At 40.4% G+C, this 14,884-nt stretch overlaps 1 protein-coding gene across 38 annotated transcripts in view; it reads left to right on the top strand.

The window, feature by feature from the left end:
• TCF7L2 (transcription factor 7 like 2) overlaps positions 1 to 7,957 on the top strand; it is a 198,123-nt gene extending 190,166 nt beyond the window's left edge. For 12 of the 38 annotated variants that reach the window (XM_032793577.2, XM_075072565.1, XM_032793574.2 and 9 more), the window contains one exon: positions 5,746 to 7,957. In XM_032793577.2, the coding sequence (XP_032649468.1) occupies positions 5,746 to 5,825 (80 nt within the window). In that variant the 3' untranslated portion in view covers positions 5,826 to 7,957. Of the gene's footprint in view, positions 1 to 580; positions 655 to 1,472; positions 1,502 to 5,745 lie in introns of those variants that run through there. The other 26 variants (XM_032793549.2, XM_032793550.2, XM_032793555.2 and 23 more) reach the window with 9 other exon arrangements.
• Positions 7,958 to 14,884: the final 6,927 nt, after the last annotated feature.

Here is a 14,884-nt window from a genome sequence, read left to right as displayed (position 1 = left end):
TAGTTTTCCCAGACTCGCTATGGCTGGTTTGCAGCTGGTTTATTTGGTACTTTCCCCCCTTTTTTCCTGCCTTGTTGCTTTGTAGCTCTGTGTTGTGATCTAGAAGACACAAGGGAGTGGGACGCTGCCGTGAGTTATCGTCTCTCTGAAAGGGTTTTGCCTTTTTTCCCCTCTCTTTCCTTGCTACTGCTAGCCAAAAACCCACTGTAAAACAGCATCAGCCTAAGCATATCTGATCCGTGATTGCAAACACAATCCTGCCCTCCCAACCTTCTCTCAAGGAATGTTGCATACTCTGAACATATCCAAGGCCCTTTGATAATGCAGACATTGAACGTGTTACAGACAGTGGGCTGAGTGAAGCAAATGCACAAGTGTAACCATTTTAGGGTTTTTTTTGTTTGTTTTTCTTTGGCTCGTTGTGGAAGCCGTCTTCCTTTCATACCCTTGGTATGAGGGGAGATTACCAAATAAAACTGACACGATTAAAGAGAAATGTAGCTGTAGCTAAGATTTCACATCCAAATGAGCTCTATCCACCATTGTGTTTGTATTTTTTGTGTTTACCTTATGCTAACAGATGCAAATACTCCAAAGAAGTGTCGGGCATTGTTCGGGCTTGACCGACAGAGTTTATGGTGCAAACCATGCAGGTACACTACCCAATTAGGCCTTTGGGGAAATAAAAGCATTCTGTCCTCTCAGTGCATTTGTGTGATTTATTTTTTTTTCTAACCTTTTCCCCCCACTCTTCCCACCTTTTCTCTCCCACAGCATCAAATGCTAATAATCTTTGATTCTCAAAATTTAATTGCTAAATTCTCTTGCTGATTTAATACCATTTCTTCTCTTTCTTTACCAATAACCTTTCCCTGGTGGTAGAACTGGGAACAAGCAAACCCTGAGGTACATAAAACTGGCACTGTCCAGGCAGTCAGCAAAATGAATGCTTAGGTGGACATTCACACTGCATTTGAATGTGTGGGTGTCCACTGTCTCCAAAGGGTTAAAAGATTCTGTGATCTGCAGCACTGGTGTTTTCATCACAATTGTATATAAAAAACAAGCCAGTGTTTACAGCTTATATTGTCCTTGTTCTGTTAGCCTATTTGCAAAATTTAAAAATGTACAGATAAATCCTGAAAATATTTCTGTAACATTTCTATTTTCTAACACCATTTTTCTGAAATTCTGGAAAGCGTAACCCAGCAAAGTGAGCTGTAAACACATGAGCTCTAGAGAGAATGAATTGCAGCTTTGGTAGGACAGTTTTCAGGAAGTAAAAGGCACCTAGCAACCCAAATTTCGACAATCCATGTTCTACTGCGGGTTTATATCAAATCTGCAGTTCCATGGATAACTCAGAAGGTACTTGTTTCTTGGTGGAGGGTTGCCAACTACTTCTATTTCTCATTCCCTTTCCATAATGACCGCATTTGGTTAAATTTGTTGTTTCTTTGTTCTGATACAAGCAGTCTTTGAATATGGAATATTATGATGGTAGGTATTTCAACCAAAACCGCACTCTGTATGTAGTGCTCCCTCTCTCACCTTTCCTGCTTATTCGTGCCCTTGCCATGTGCTTCATCTCATTTAGAAGATAGACTAGATGTTCATATATTATGTGCATGCACACACTCCTTTTGTTTTCCTCGATGCCAAGCACAAACATGGATTGACAATGTACCGTGTGTCTAACCATTAAGCTAAGCGAAGGCTCATAAAATGTCTTTAAACGATTGCATTGTTCTCCATTTGGTGAATTATAAGCTCCATTAGAAGCATGCTCAGTACTGTGAGTTGTGTGTGAAGTGCAAAGACAGTCGTGTTAAATGTCAATGTCAATACATACATTCAATACCTTTTGAAAATAACAATTTAAAATGCTTTATAAAGGGGGAGGAAATCCAATCTAGAGGTGCTGCATAGCCACTTACACTGTAAAGAAGTAGAAGACTCGAATCTTATGTCACTAAAGACACTTATAATGTGTTTAATTAAACTTATACCGTGATTAATTTAGTAAACGGTGTCAATAGATACTTATGTAGTCTAGAGATAATGTGTTTGATTGTGTGTCAAACTTTGTATGCTGAGTGATTATAAGAACTAGCTCTACATCATGTTTGTGTCACTTATCATTCTCTGTCCACTTATGTCAACATCATATTGTTAAAGCTACATTTTATCATTAAAGGGGCTTTTCATCTGAGTTATAGGATTGTCAGTTTGGCAGCGCATTAGTTGTGTGTGATGAGAAATAAGCCCTTTCTTGTCTTAGTTTTTTGCCTTAGATTATTCAAAAATATTTACTGCGGGTCAACCTTTATTGTAAGCATTGCCTGGGACCACACCTTTTAATGACATAGCTCCTCGCTTTGTATTTATTGACTCTTTTATTTTGCATGTATTGTGGCATTTTCTCATGAGGTAATATGTAGGTCTCTGCATTTCTTGTTCTGTTGCTAACCATTGTAGCTTCTTGTTTACAGAGTGTTAGTTTGCTGTAGTGGATCTTTGAGAGAGAGGCTATAAGATATGCAGTTTGATAACGGGGCAGAAACTGAGATATCTTTAGTCATAGTAGGTGGAACCCAGCAAACCCTTGTCATTGTCCATGGCAATCCATCCTTGCATTTCTGGTAACAGCAATGTTATTAGTTTTCAAGATGCTGTTTTAGGGCCAATTTCACTTCAGGTATAAAAGAGCATGCTATGTTGACTCCAGTAACAATATTTATATAGCTCTTAACAGTTTCAAAACATTGCATGTACTCTATTCCTCACAATATACCTGTGAGATGGTAAATAGTAGTATTATCCCCAATTTATAGACAGGGAAACCCAGGACACACCACGAGTTTGCATCAGAGAAGGGATTAGAACTCAAGACCTAGCTCTGTGTTCTTTCCCTCAAGCCACAATTACTCCCTTGAGTAAAGTTGGCACTTTATCCTTTGTTTGTAATGAGTTATTGGGATGTTCTGTGCTGTACAAATATACACCAAAAATACACTGTTGTGGCCCAAAGAGCCAGTTGAACATGGAAAAACTAGTTGAAGCCACACATAATATACCAGAAGAAGCTGAAGTTAGAGCAAGGCCTCCCTTTAAACAGGAGGTTTTTTGTAAATGGGTTTGTAGACTTACTGTAATAGTAAGAATTGAACTTTTAATAGAAGTCGGGAGAAACATAATGCTAAAATACTGAAAATGAAAGGCGTTTGATTTAATTTTTCTGGGGCAGAATTTGACTTTAGAAAGTGTATTAACATCTAAGCCAAGAAGACCTTTCACATCTGTGGTGCCCTGACCACATTCTGCTTTGCCATGAGATGCTCTGGCTCTTACTCTCAACCATAGGCCAAAAGTCAAGCTAATATTAGAAAAAAGAAAAGCCCAGAGTTGATCAGACAGAATATGAGCGCATTGGACCAAAGTCAGCAACGGTTTGATAATAAGTAACCCCAGCACCTCATAAGAGCTGGTGTGCGTCAGGCAAGCAGAATTTGAATCCTCCATGTGCTGGGAACTGAGATTTCTGGCTACCTGAGACCCTCCTTAGACATTAATGCCTACTTTTCCACATAGTCATTAGCCATGGCAGTTCCGAAATGTGGCATCATGCCCAATGTCCAGCTGCGGTGCAGAAAAGCCTGGGTTTGAATTGTGGATATGATAGCATTGCACAATTTCAGTTTAGAAACAAAGTAATGTGGAACTAAATGGAGTATTTTGCAGTGGGGAGGGGGCAAGGGAAATGTCAGAACTAATCCATACCAGTTAATGCAGTTACTGTTAACACCACAGGTTTCCAATGTTATTTGATAGAGGAATTGAGCAAGGTTCTGTTTTGAGCCCACCAAATTGCTTTTTCCATCTTTTAACTTTGCCCTAATAAAGCATGGTTTGCTGCCTGACATCTTTACTTTTTCTTTCTTCTCTTGTTCTTTTTTTCTCTCTCTCTCCCGCCCCCCTTTTGGAGTGTCTGTCTTTCACATTTTTAAGTGCATGAATGTCTTAGTTTTTAGCATGTATTGATCTGCAGGCTAATGTGGTTAAAACTCTCATAGCTCTAACCATTTACCTTTCTGTGTGGAACTTTGAGCAGAACCTCAGTCTGTTTGACTCTGGGAAGGGAGTGTTATGACATAGAAATCTGCCAACCCCCTCCTTGAAGCAGGTGTGAGGTGGGGTATCGTACCAGACAATATCTTTTTCCGTGACCCAGAAGGTCAGATCCAGCTCTGGGAGATAGCTTATTTTTCCCACCTGGATTGACAGAACAAAATACCCCTTGGGCCAAATCCACCGTTGATACTAGAGGATGCAAATCCATTTACTTGAATGGAGTTGCTTAGATCTGGGGGAGAATTCACCCACTGACATTGAGATTCCATGCATGATTAGTTGGGAAACAAACTTTTGTCATTCATTGCCGAGTCACTTAACTGTTCTGGTGTATCCAGTGGAATTAGTTCGAAATGCATTCTGTCATTTCTTTTCTTTTTTGTAAAGCTCAGCTCACTTTATCTGAGAGTTTGATGAACTTTGTCAAATGAATCACATGGTGTGATACTGGTTTTAGCACTTTCTGTAGAAAAACTCTGTTGTGTGGCTTGACTTTCAGAGTCACTTTGGCCACTAAATTTTGGTCTGTGAGATGCTTTAGTGGTGTGCCTAATTCTTTTTTGTCCTGCGTATATCTGGCAAGAGAAACATTCTGAAACTATCCTTTTTTGTTTGTGGCTCCAAAATGGGCGGTGAAGGGTGCGGGGTGGGAGTGGGAGGAAAAAAAGGAGAAATTATTTTTGTTGGCTTGGTGGGTTTTTTCGGTTAGCATTTCTTGTGAGACTCCCATAATTCCTGGTGTGAATTGAGTTCTATGTTGCTCCTCATCTTTTTAGCTGTTGTTGTACTGTTCACTTATTGAGATTGAATCCTGCTTTGAAGTTACATGAATGGCCTCTCAAAGGAATATTCCCCAAAATACATGAAAACAACCCAGAATACCTACTCCTTCCCAGCAAAACAAAAAAATAATTTGAAGCCACAACCTGCAAGCCATATAACCAGTTATTCTTGTTATTTTGAATCATTTTCTGTTTATCTTGTTCTTCTTCTGTTTTTTTTTCATTGTTTTGTTTATATTTCCCTTCCTTTTGTTCTTCCTATTACATTTCCTTTCTGTCTGACTCTGGATTTGGTGTGGTTCTTAACAGAAACAAAAGCATGAGCAGTAGTCCGCAGCTACTGCTGCCTCGGAAAGGTGGTGTATCTCAGAGCCTTTAGATCAGTCACTTAAAAGCAGCCTTCAGGTGCATGGCGCTACAGTCAGCTTTTTAAAATTTGATACAGGCCAACGTGGATAAATTATTAGCTCTCTAAAGTTTTTAGTTGATCAGGGTTAAATTTTTGTAGGGAGAATTGACCTTTTTAGGAAAACAAGTTTATAGAGTAGTATATTGGGCTAGAAGAACTTGAATCTGAACCTTGTTAATAAATAGCCTGAACAGGAGAACAGAGAGAGAATCTATATCATCTCCAAGTCTGGTAGCAGAAAGTCCAATTCCTTAGAGGATTTAGTGGCTTATACACACCAAGCAACATTTTAAGCACCGTGCAAGCTCTGGGTGTAACCTGTTCAGAGCTCAGGGTAGTTTATTGATGGCTCATTGCTTTAGATACCTTTCTCCATTAGCGTTTTTGCCCTTTATTCACAGATAACTCTCTCCCTGTTTCTAGGAGAAAAAAAAAGTGCGTTCGCTACATACAAGGTGAAGGCAGCTGCATCAGCCCACCCTCTTCAGATGGAAGCTTACTAGACTCTCCTCCTTCTTCTCCTAACATGCTAGCCTCCCCCACAAGAGACTCAAAACCACAGACTGAACAAACACAACCTCTCTCGCTCACATTGAAACCTGACCCGCTGGCACACCTCTCCATGATGCCGCCACCATCCTCCTTAGTCCTGACCGAAAGCTCCGCTAGCAAGTCCAGCGCCCTGTCTGCTACTAATGGTCAGAACGGGCAATTGGATCATCCGCCTGCCACTTTACAGCCGTCAGCAGCACCATCCTCATCGTTAGCACAACCTTCGACATCCTCCTTGCATTCCCGTAATTCTTTGGCTGGGACGCAGCCCCAGCCGCTATCCCTTGTAACCAAGTCTTTAGAATAGCTTTAGCCTCTTTAGCCCTTGCTTTTTTAAAAATTGTGTTGGGGGTTTTTTTTTGGTTCTTTTTGTTTGTTTTTTAATTTTGTTTTATTTTTTAATTGGTGCCATATGGCTACATTAGTTGATGTTTATCGAGTTCATTGGTCAATATTTGACCCATCGTTATTTCAATTTCTCCTTTTAAATATGTAGATGAGAAAAAGCCTCATGATTCTGCCAAAATTTTTATCAACAGCTGTTTAAAGTCTTCGTAGCGTTTAAAAAAATATATATATATACATAACTGTTATGTAGTTCTGATAGCTTAGTTTTAAAGACTGATTTTAAAAATTTAAAAAAAAAAAAAAGCAATTTTGAAACAGCCCTTGCAGAAGGTGTTGGTTCTTCATTATTTGTATTAAATACGAGCTTGCGAACCAATCATTTTACATCTGGTTTTTAAACCTTTAAGGGCACAACGAATGCAGTGCCGCTACATTTTTTTTTTCTTCCCCGTGTGAAACAACTTTTATTGTGATGTTACTTGTTATTGTTTAAATGTACAGAAACAAAAGGGTTAAAATGTGTTAATAAACCTTGTTCCATGGTGTTGTTCTTTTTGGGGGAAGGAGTGCTACTCAACAATTAAAAGTATCACAACGCTATTGGACCAGTAGTATTTATTGCTCTAGAGATTGCTTGTTGTATCTGTATGTTGTCCATTTTTAAATATGTTTTTTCCCTTTTTTTTCCCTTGAAACATTGTATAAAGTTTTTTTTCCTTAGTGTAAGCATCTTATATATAACAACTCATTTGTACAAGGTTTTTAAGTTTATATATAAATGTGTATATATATATTTTTTCGGGGGCGGGGGGGTTTGTTTTGATTTTTTTTTTTCCTGTATGACACACAGTTGCCACCAAATGGACATTTGCAAATGCATTTTAAAGGATCAATAGTGTAAAAATAAATAAATGAAAAACAAATATTGCTTTAAAAGCCATTACACATACAAAAAGACTTGAACAATTAGCAAGGGACTTTTTAGCAATGCTGTTTGAAAAATAGCAACGGCCAAGTGTCTCTCATTCAGAACTGCAATTGAATCCCCTACGACATTAGAACTGTAGACCGTGTGCAAAATTTTTATGTGCCAAAATTCTCAGTGACTTAACTTTCTCCCAACGACTTTAATTTTTTTTTTAAATGCTGTAATTTTTTTGTTCATCATGTTTTGCTGTGATGTTACATAGGTAGATATGTATGTAGTTTTAATGTCACCTATAACAGACGTGTTTGGTAGCAGATTGTCCGGAAAGCATTTAAAACGAAGAGGTATAAACCCTTAAGGGCCAAATTCTGTATATTAGATTACTCATAAAAGGAAAATCGGACTGCCACTTTTATGTACACTTACTACATACAGGTAGGTAGCAAACTTAAAACAAACAAAAAAAAAAAACCTAGGCATGTTGATGTTGCAAAAAAAAAAAAACGCTGTATAAAGCTGAAAAATTGTTCATCTGTTCATTCAGTGCCATTGTAGTTGACATGAAGCGATTGTAAAACTGTCTCCGATTTTTCTCTGGTTTATTAAGATGCTAACTATAACATTTTTTGTGAATACTTTGAATGTTTCCTAACAGTTGTGATGTTACTGTTCCGTTTTATGCTCTTATTCCGATTTTCATTTTTAATGGTTTGGAAGCCATTTTTGTAATGAATAAATGTTCATGCTGTACAGTATCTGTAGCATGCAGTTCTGGATTAATAAAAGCAACTTAGTATGTGCAGAGAACGACTTGTCAACTCATTTCTGTGTTGATTGCATTTTATTGTGGTCAAGCAGGTTTAAAACGGGGACTCACTTTGCATGCGTCTGATAAGAAGAGCTGAATGAAATGATTTCAAAATTTCAACAAAATTCTGGTGTTCATTAACTTTTTGCCGATTGTCGGCCTACTCCACTCATGGGAAATATTTTCAATTTGTATAATGCCATTGTAGCTGAGTTCCTGTAATTGTTCATTTCAGTGGACAAAGCCTTTCCCTTGCTCAACAAACTGGTGTGTGTGGAGGGTTCATGGGTGGGTATGTGAAACAGCAGTGAAATCACTTTCATGTTAAGCAATTAGCTCTTTGCTGGCATTATACAATGAATAACATTATTTTCAGTTCATGTTATTATTTATTCTCCCATTTGATTCTGACAGTTGGAGGGAAAGATAGGTCTGAATGGTTATACGTTAAAAGCAAACTCCATATGCTCAGTCCAGCAATCTAGTGATTCATCAGGTCAGTTTCTCATCACAGGGGGATGAAATTTCCCTAACTGAAACTGACATGGTACACATGCATAAGACCGTGTTCTGCCCATTTGCACAATGCTGACATGAACTGATGCGTGATGCGTGTTTGAAGGAAAAAAGGTTTTGGTTACAATAAGCATTTTGAGCACTTTGGCTGATTACTACAATTTGGAGGGAGTAACTCCCAGGTTCTACTGTTGCTTAAAAAAATAAAAGTAGTTTCCAACTTGCCCCAGCATTCGTTTCTGTCCAATCAAAAAACAAAAAGGACCAAAGAATATTTTCAAGAGTGTTCAGTATCCAGCAGAGAAAATAGCAAAGCTTGATCCTGAGTGCTTTTGAAAATCTCACCCCTAATTCTTAAACACTGTCAATTTTCTATGATAGTCCAGTGCTAAAGCAAGATTTTTTGGAGGGGGAGGAATTTTGGTGCTCTTGTTTTAGAGTCTCTTGTAAGAATTTGATCCCCAAATTTTCCCACTGCTGATAGTGCCAGCACTGGCACTAGCTATGAATCCTGGCATTTTTACCACCATTAGTTATATAATCAAGTTTATCCAGAGTGAAATTACTGCCAGTGCACCACTTAAGTCTCTCAAAATGGGGCTCAAGTAGAACTTAGATGGTCACATAGCCATCTTGCTGGCCCTCTGCCTAAGGGAAAAGTGCGGCCTACGAGAAATGGATCTGAACTTTCTTTGTTGGGCTGAGCAATTCAGGCACAGAGCGTGGGCCCATTTCTACCAACTTTTCCTCCCAGAAGGCGTTCTTAGACAAGTGCACCCTCACTGCTCTCAATGCAGCTATCCATAGAAGCAAGACTTTGCAGTATATTGCCTTTGCTCGTTCAGCTGTTCTGTAGATAAGAGAATACATGTATATGCATGTGCGTGGCTGAATGTGTATTTCAATATGGCCGTTGAGGCTTTCAAAGCCAACCAGTGATTATACTCCCCATTAAAATGTCTGTGAAAAAGGTGTGGCTAAATCCCCTACTCATCTGAAATCGCCGCCATTATCCTGGCTAGAATATTATCCTGAAGAGAATTGCGAAGGTGAGACTGTCATAACACACCAGTCGGTGGAATTGCATATTACTTAGCTCTTCTACGGTGCTTTTCTTCTGTTGACCTTCAGGCACTGTACAAAGGAAGGGGAATTATTCGTTTATAAGGTGGGGGAAACAGGTGCACAGCGATGAAGTAGCCTGTCCAAGGTCACTCACAGAGCCAGGAATAGAACTTGGTGTGCTGACCCCTGTCCCTAGACCTACTAGACCCTGCTGCATCTGTTTGCGGATAATTCATCTGCTGACCCGATGTGACTCAGCCTGAAGTGTGCTGGGGTGTTATCAAGAGCAAAACCAAAATCCATTTAGGCAACAGTTTAATGTGTCTCTGATTGCCTAATTGCTTTCTATGATACTTGTTCTCTAAGGAAAATATCTGTGCCCTCTTTGAAAGAAAGGAAGAGCGCTTTTTGTGAAGAACGCTGACCCACACCCCCACGAAAGCCTAAATTGGAGAGACACTCGATCTGCTGGCTAGAGAATGAGGTTGCCCTGCTTGAACAGGGAGGTGCTGGTACGAGTCTCTCCAGAGATTTAAACTGAGTATTTAGTGCTTCTAATTTCTTTTGTTGTCGCTGTTGGAAAAAAGGGGTTAATCCCACAAAGTCGTGCAGCAGCCAGCATTGTTTCTGAAGCTGACGTTGCTAATAATAGATCATAAAAAGTGTGTGTTGAATTTTGGCATGTTTCCTTCTAAAGGGATTAATGCAAAGCAGCAAACCTGCTTTGGTGGTTATGTACATTTGAGTTGCCTTTTTCCTGTGGGTCCAGGGCCTGATCCTGCTCCCATTGAGGTCCATAGAAAAACTCCCATTTACTTCATGGGAGCAGGAACTACTCTTTCCCTTCCTTACCCTCCCAGACTTGTATATAAAGCTGAAGGCGTTTCCTCATGTGCAATCTGCCTCCGCCCTGGTTCAGTCGTTGAAGCTGCATTCCAGTGTTGGTGAAACCATATTTATTTCCATGTTTGTGAAAGAGACGTCACCACCCATGACTGCAAGAATCTGATGCATCTGAAACACATAAAATGCCAAACCTCACTACAGTTGGTAGCCAGGAAATTGAACATGATGCTGGAATTACTGTCCAGTACACAAGGGTTTGAGGGAGGTTTTTTATGTTTCACCCTCCTCCTGGAACGCAACCATCCATCAGCCAAACACATGTGCTATATCAGTGCTGAGGATGGCTGCTCTCTTCCAGTATGAAATACGGCACTCCAGGGAGGTCTTTGAGAACCACGGTTCAGAGGAGACGCCATCAAGATGTGATTCATGTATTCACCAAATGGGGGTTTGCTTGCTGTTTTGTTAGCAACTTTTTGAAAAGCTAAGCCCAGAATCTGATCCTGGACACAGTGGTTTTCCTCATGTGCCCACCATAAGAGAGGCACCATGCACAACAGTGTTGCAGAGGTCTCGTGTGTGGTGGGCTAACTGGTTTTGGGGTATATATCTGACGTGTTGAGGGAAACCATCATATAGATTTTGGAAACAAACAACATAGGTCATAATTGAGTATCATCCCCCAGATCCTGAGAGAGAGCTCTTCAAATAATTCAGGCAGGCACTGTTGATATTTCTCTTGGTCATTTTACATCTAAGGGCATGTCTACACTTACCGCCGGAGCGATCGATCCAGCAGGGGTCGATTTATCGCATCTAGTGAAGATGCGGTAAATAGACCGCTGAGCGCTCTCCCGTCAACTCCGGTACTCCACCAGAGCAAGAAGCATAGGTGGAGTCGACGGGGGAGCATCAGCGGTCGACCTACCACAGTGAAGACACCGCGGTAAGTAACTCTAAGTACATTGACTTCACCTACATTATTCACATAGCTGAAGTTGCATAACATATCGATCCCCCCCAGCGTAGACCAGGCCATAGAGTTGGCTGCATTTTTCGTCTGGGTAAAATTCACCTCTGTGACGAAAACCTGCTCAAGGGCTTGAGGATGACACCGCTTATGATCATGATTATTCTATAAACGCAGCATCTAGGAGCCACAGTCATAGAGCAGGGCCTCATCGTGCTAAGTGCTGTACGAACCCAGCACAAAATGTCCCTGCCCCAAAGAGCTTCCAATCTAATAATAAACCAAGATGGATCTGAGAACATGCCTGATCTGGGAACTGAGCTGCTGATCACTGTAAACCCTCTGCACGGGGTGAATTTCAAACATATGTTACGCCAAAGACTTTACCAAAGGGATGGGCTGATTAAGGGGCCTTATACGGCCAGGAAAGTTAATAGCGTTGGGGGCTTCCACATGACAGCATGGAGTCCTACATATAGCTAGCGAGTCACCATAGCTATTCCTTCCATCTGTTTTTATAGGGTAAGGCAAAGAAGCTAGTCAATATTTCTCACAGTCAGGAGACATTTATTTTCCATGAGCTTTGTAAAGCTCATTTTTCACTTAGTGGATGGAATTTTAAGAAGTTAAAGCTGAAGCAGTTGCTGACTCAGTAAACCAGTGCCACATGGTTCTAAGCTTTATTGAAAGAAAGAGAATGAAAGAAAGACTCTTTAGCGGTCGTCTAGTTTTATTAGACCATGAAAAGATGTAAGGGGGATTCACAGTGAAAATAACAGCATGGGCCATTTGTACTATCATGAAAACAAACAGTAATAAACAAAAATCTGGGGCATGTGTGTGACAGAACAGTTTGCAGCTAAGATGCAACATAGGTATGGTTTGCATATAGCTATGAATTCTTTATCTCTTTGAGACTAATCAAGAATGGATGCCTTTCCTGAAGGTGTGCTTTAGTAAAACTCAAATTATTGGGCTCAGTACAGGAGTAACTAGATATGCAGGAGGTCATTCAGATGGTTGGTTCCTTCTGGTCTTAAAATCTATTAATAGGAAACAATCTTAGAGCAGGTCTGAATTGCAATAAAAGACCCGCAGCATGGCCAGCTAGGCCATGGCCATGGCCGAAACCAGCTGATTTGGGACTGAGAGGTTTGCTATGCAGGGTTATCAAGTTGCAGTGTAGACAGTAAGGCTCAGGCTGAAGTCTGGGCTCTGAGACCCTACAACAGGGCGTGAACATCTATACTGCTATTTTGAGCCCTGCAGCCTGACTTCCATTAGCCCAAGTCAGCTGACATGGGCTCAGTGCCATGGGTTTTTTAATCTCAGTGTAGACATTGTGAAATACAACAGTGATGGTCAACATTATAAAGAACCTAGATAGGTAGTTGGCTGTTATTTTAAGATGTTCTTGCACAGATTTAAATGTAGATTAGATACATTAGAACATGCACATGCAAACAAACCAGATTTACCAGCACGATGGTGAATGTGTCATTAGTCTAGCTTCAACTATCTTCCTGCTTAAAGATTCCCTGAAAGATTAAGTGTTGTGTAGGCCTTATGCTGGCCTCAGCTCAGGGATCAATTTCACCCCAGAGACTCGACCTCACAAACATTAATTACTAATTTACACCCACATGCATAGATCTGCCATTTGCCTGAGGTTGGCACCTAATTTAATTTGATTTATTTTTTTATTTGAAAAATAAAGCACATGAACCACTGTGTTTTTCATGTGCTTCTGCCTTCCCTGCTTGAGAGACAAAAGTTTCTTGTTGGATGAGTTGAACAGAAATGAAAACAATACAGGGACTAGTAGCTTTGGCTCTTGCTTGTCCAACTCCTCCTCACTTGTGTTGAAGTAGCATGTTGCAATACCCTTTGGCTTACCCCTTTGGCGGAGACCCAACCCTGCCAAGGAATTGTGCTACAGCAGTAAAGACCGAGGGCTGTTGCACAATTCTGTAACATGGTTAATAACACATTTTGGTGACATCCAGGGAAGCAAGAGCAAACTGGGTTATACACACGCTCCTCTGTGTAGCATACAAGGGCCATTCATCTTGGTGGCCTTTTGGAACACATGGCTGTGTGTATTATGTCTTGCTTGGCTGCTCTTTGAGCACCCCTGTTCTATATATTTATCTGGTAGTCACGTGCATGGCAGAAAGGCTTTAAAAAATTATGGTGATCTTATTTGCAACAAGCTCATTTGTAGCTGCTGGTGCTTGGCTTTTTGGCAAGCCCCCTGTTTTATCCTCCTAAGAAAACATCTCAATTTCTATCTTCTTTTACTTTCCCTTTTGAATAAGCGGCTGCTTTATATTTGGCTCCAGTTATACCTTTTTAATCTGGTTCGCTTTTCTTTCTTTTTTCATCCTCTCCGTCAAACTTATATAATGGCACATTATACAAAATAGCTAAGCAGGTGGTATTTTTAAAGACAGTGAGTGAGCATTTTTTTGGCCTAAATTTGCAATGAAGCAGATGGATTTAAGACTCCATGTTTTCCTATGAATAGTAACCGTTGTTCTCCTCTGCCTTAAACACCAGTTTCAAGACCACCTCCAGCAACCAATCAGCACTCTGTTATTTAATTATAACAAAATTCTTAGCTCTGTCTGCTGCTGCATGGGCAAGGGAGGCGGGCACTGGATCAACTTCTGGAGCCAGGCAGACTTGCCAACAATAATTTTCCTTTTCCCAGAGGGCCTAGGAGGCCTGGAGCAGGTTCCAAGTTCCTTCTAAACTGGCTGTTCAGTTTGGGCTCCCTGACAGAGTGCTTGAAAAGGGTTATAGAAAGGCAGATAAATGCACTTCTTGTTGCAAGCTTCCCTGACAAGCCAGGCCTCAAGAACAGTGATCTCATTCCTGCCTCATTATTAGTGGTGCCAGATTTTTTCCATTAACAGGTAATTGAGTAGAAACTTAAATAAGCTAAGTTTGTTTTATCCAGTGCATTTTCTTGCTTGCATGCGCAAGAAAAACACTTTAGAAAGGAGTTTGCTTATAATGTTCAAGAAAATATATTTACATCTTCTTAGAGATTTCTCTCTGCTTGAGTGTAATTAACTAACTGGTCTTTTAGTTGTTTTGGTTTTAAAGCACAGACATCGGTGCTCGTTTTTTTTAAAATGGTTTGAATTCCTCTGAAACAACAGGGTTGAACTTTCTTGTTCCCTTGACATGGGCCACTCTGCTTTTGAAAGATTCATATGTATACACATTGGTGTTATGCAATTGACTTCTTTCATGGTTCCCCCAGGGCAACCAAGAGCAGGGCCAATTAGATCACAATACTGCATACAACTTTCAGGCTCACAAAGAGCTTTCCCATTCCTGAAGGGGACAGTGGGGGCAGGGCAACTGAAGGAATCAGGCAGTTTTTAACTGTCCCATTAAAACAGGAAAACATGGTTAGTTCGCTAGGCAGCTTGCGTAGTGCAGATGTGGTTGCCGAAGAGGTTTTTCTTTGTTGCTAATCAAAGTGTGGAGTATGTGGGAAGAAGGTGGAGGGTGTAGT

This window comes from Chelonoidis abingdonii, chromosome 15, assembly GCF_003597395.2.
Source record: "Chelonoidis abingdonii isolate Lonesome George chromosome 15, CheloAbing_2.0, whole genome shotgun sequence".
NCBI classification, from domain to species: Eukaryota; Metazoa; Chordata; order Testudines; family Testudinidae; genus Chelonoidis; species Chelonoidis abingdonii.
Note: the sequence above shows the minus strand (reverse complement) of the source record. Positions and strands in the feature narration are given on the sequence as shown.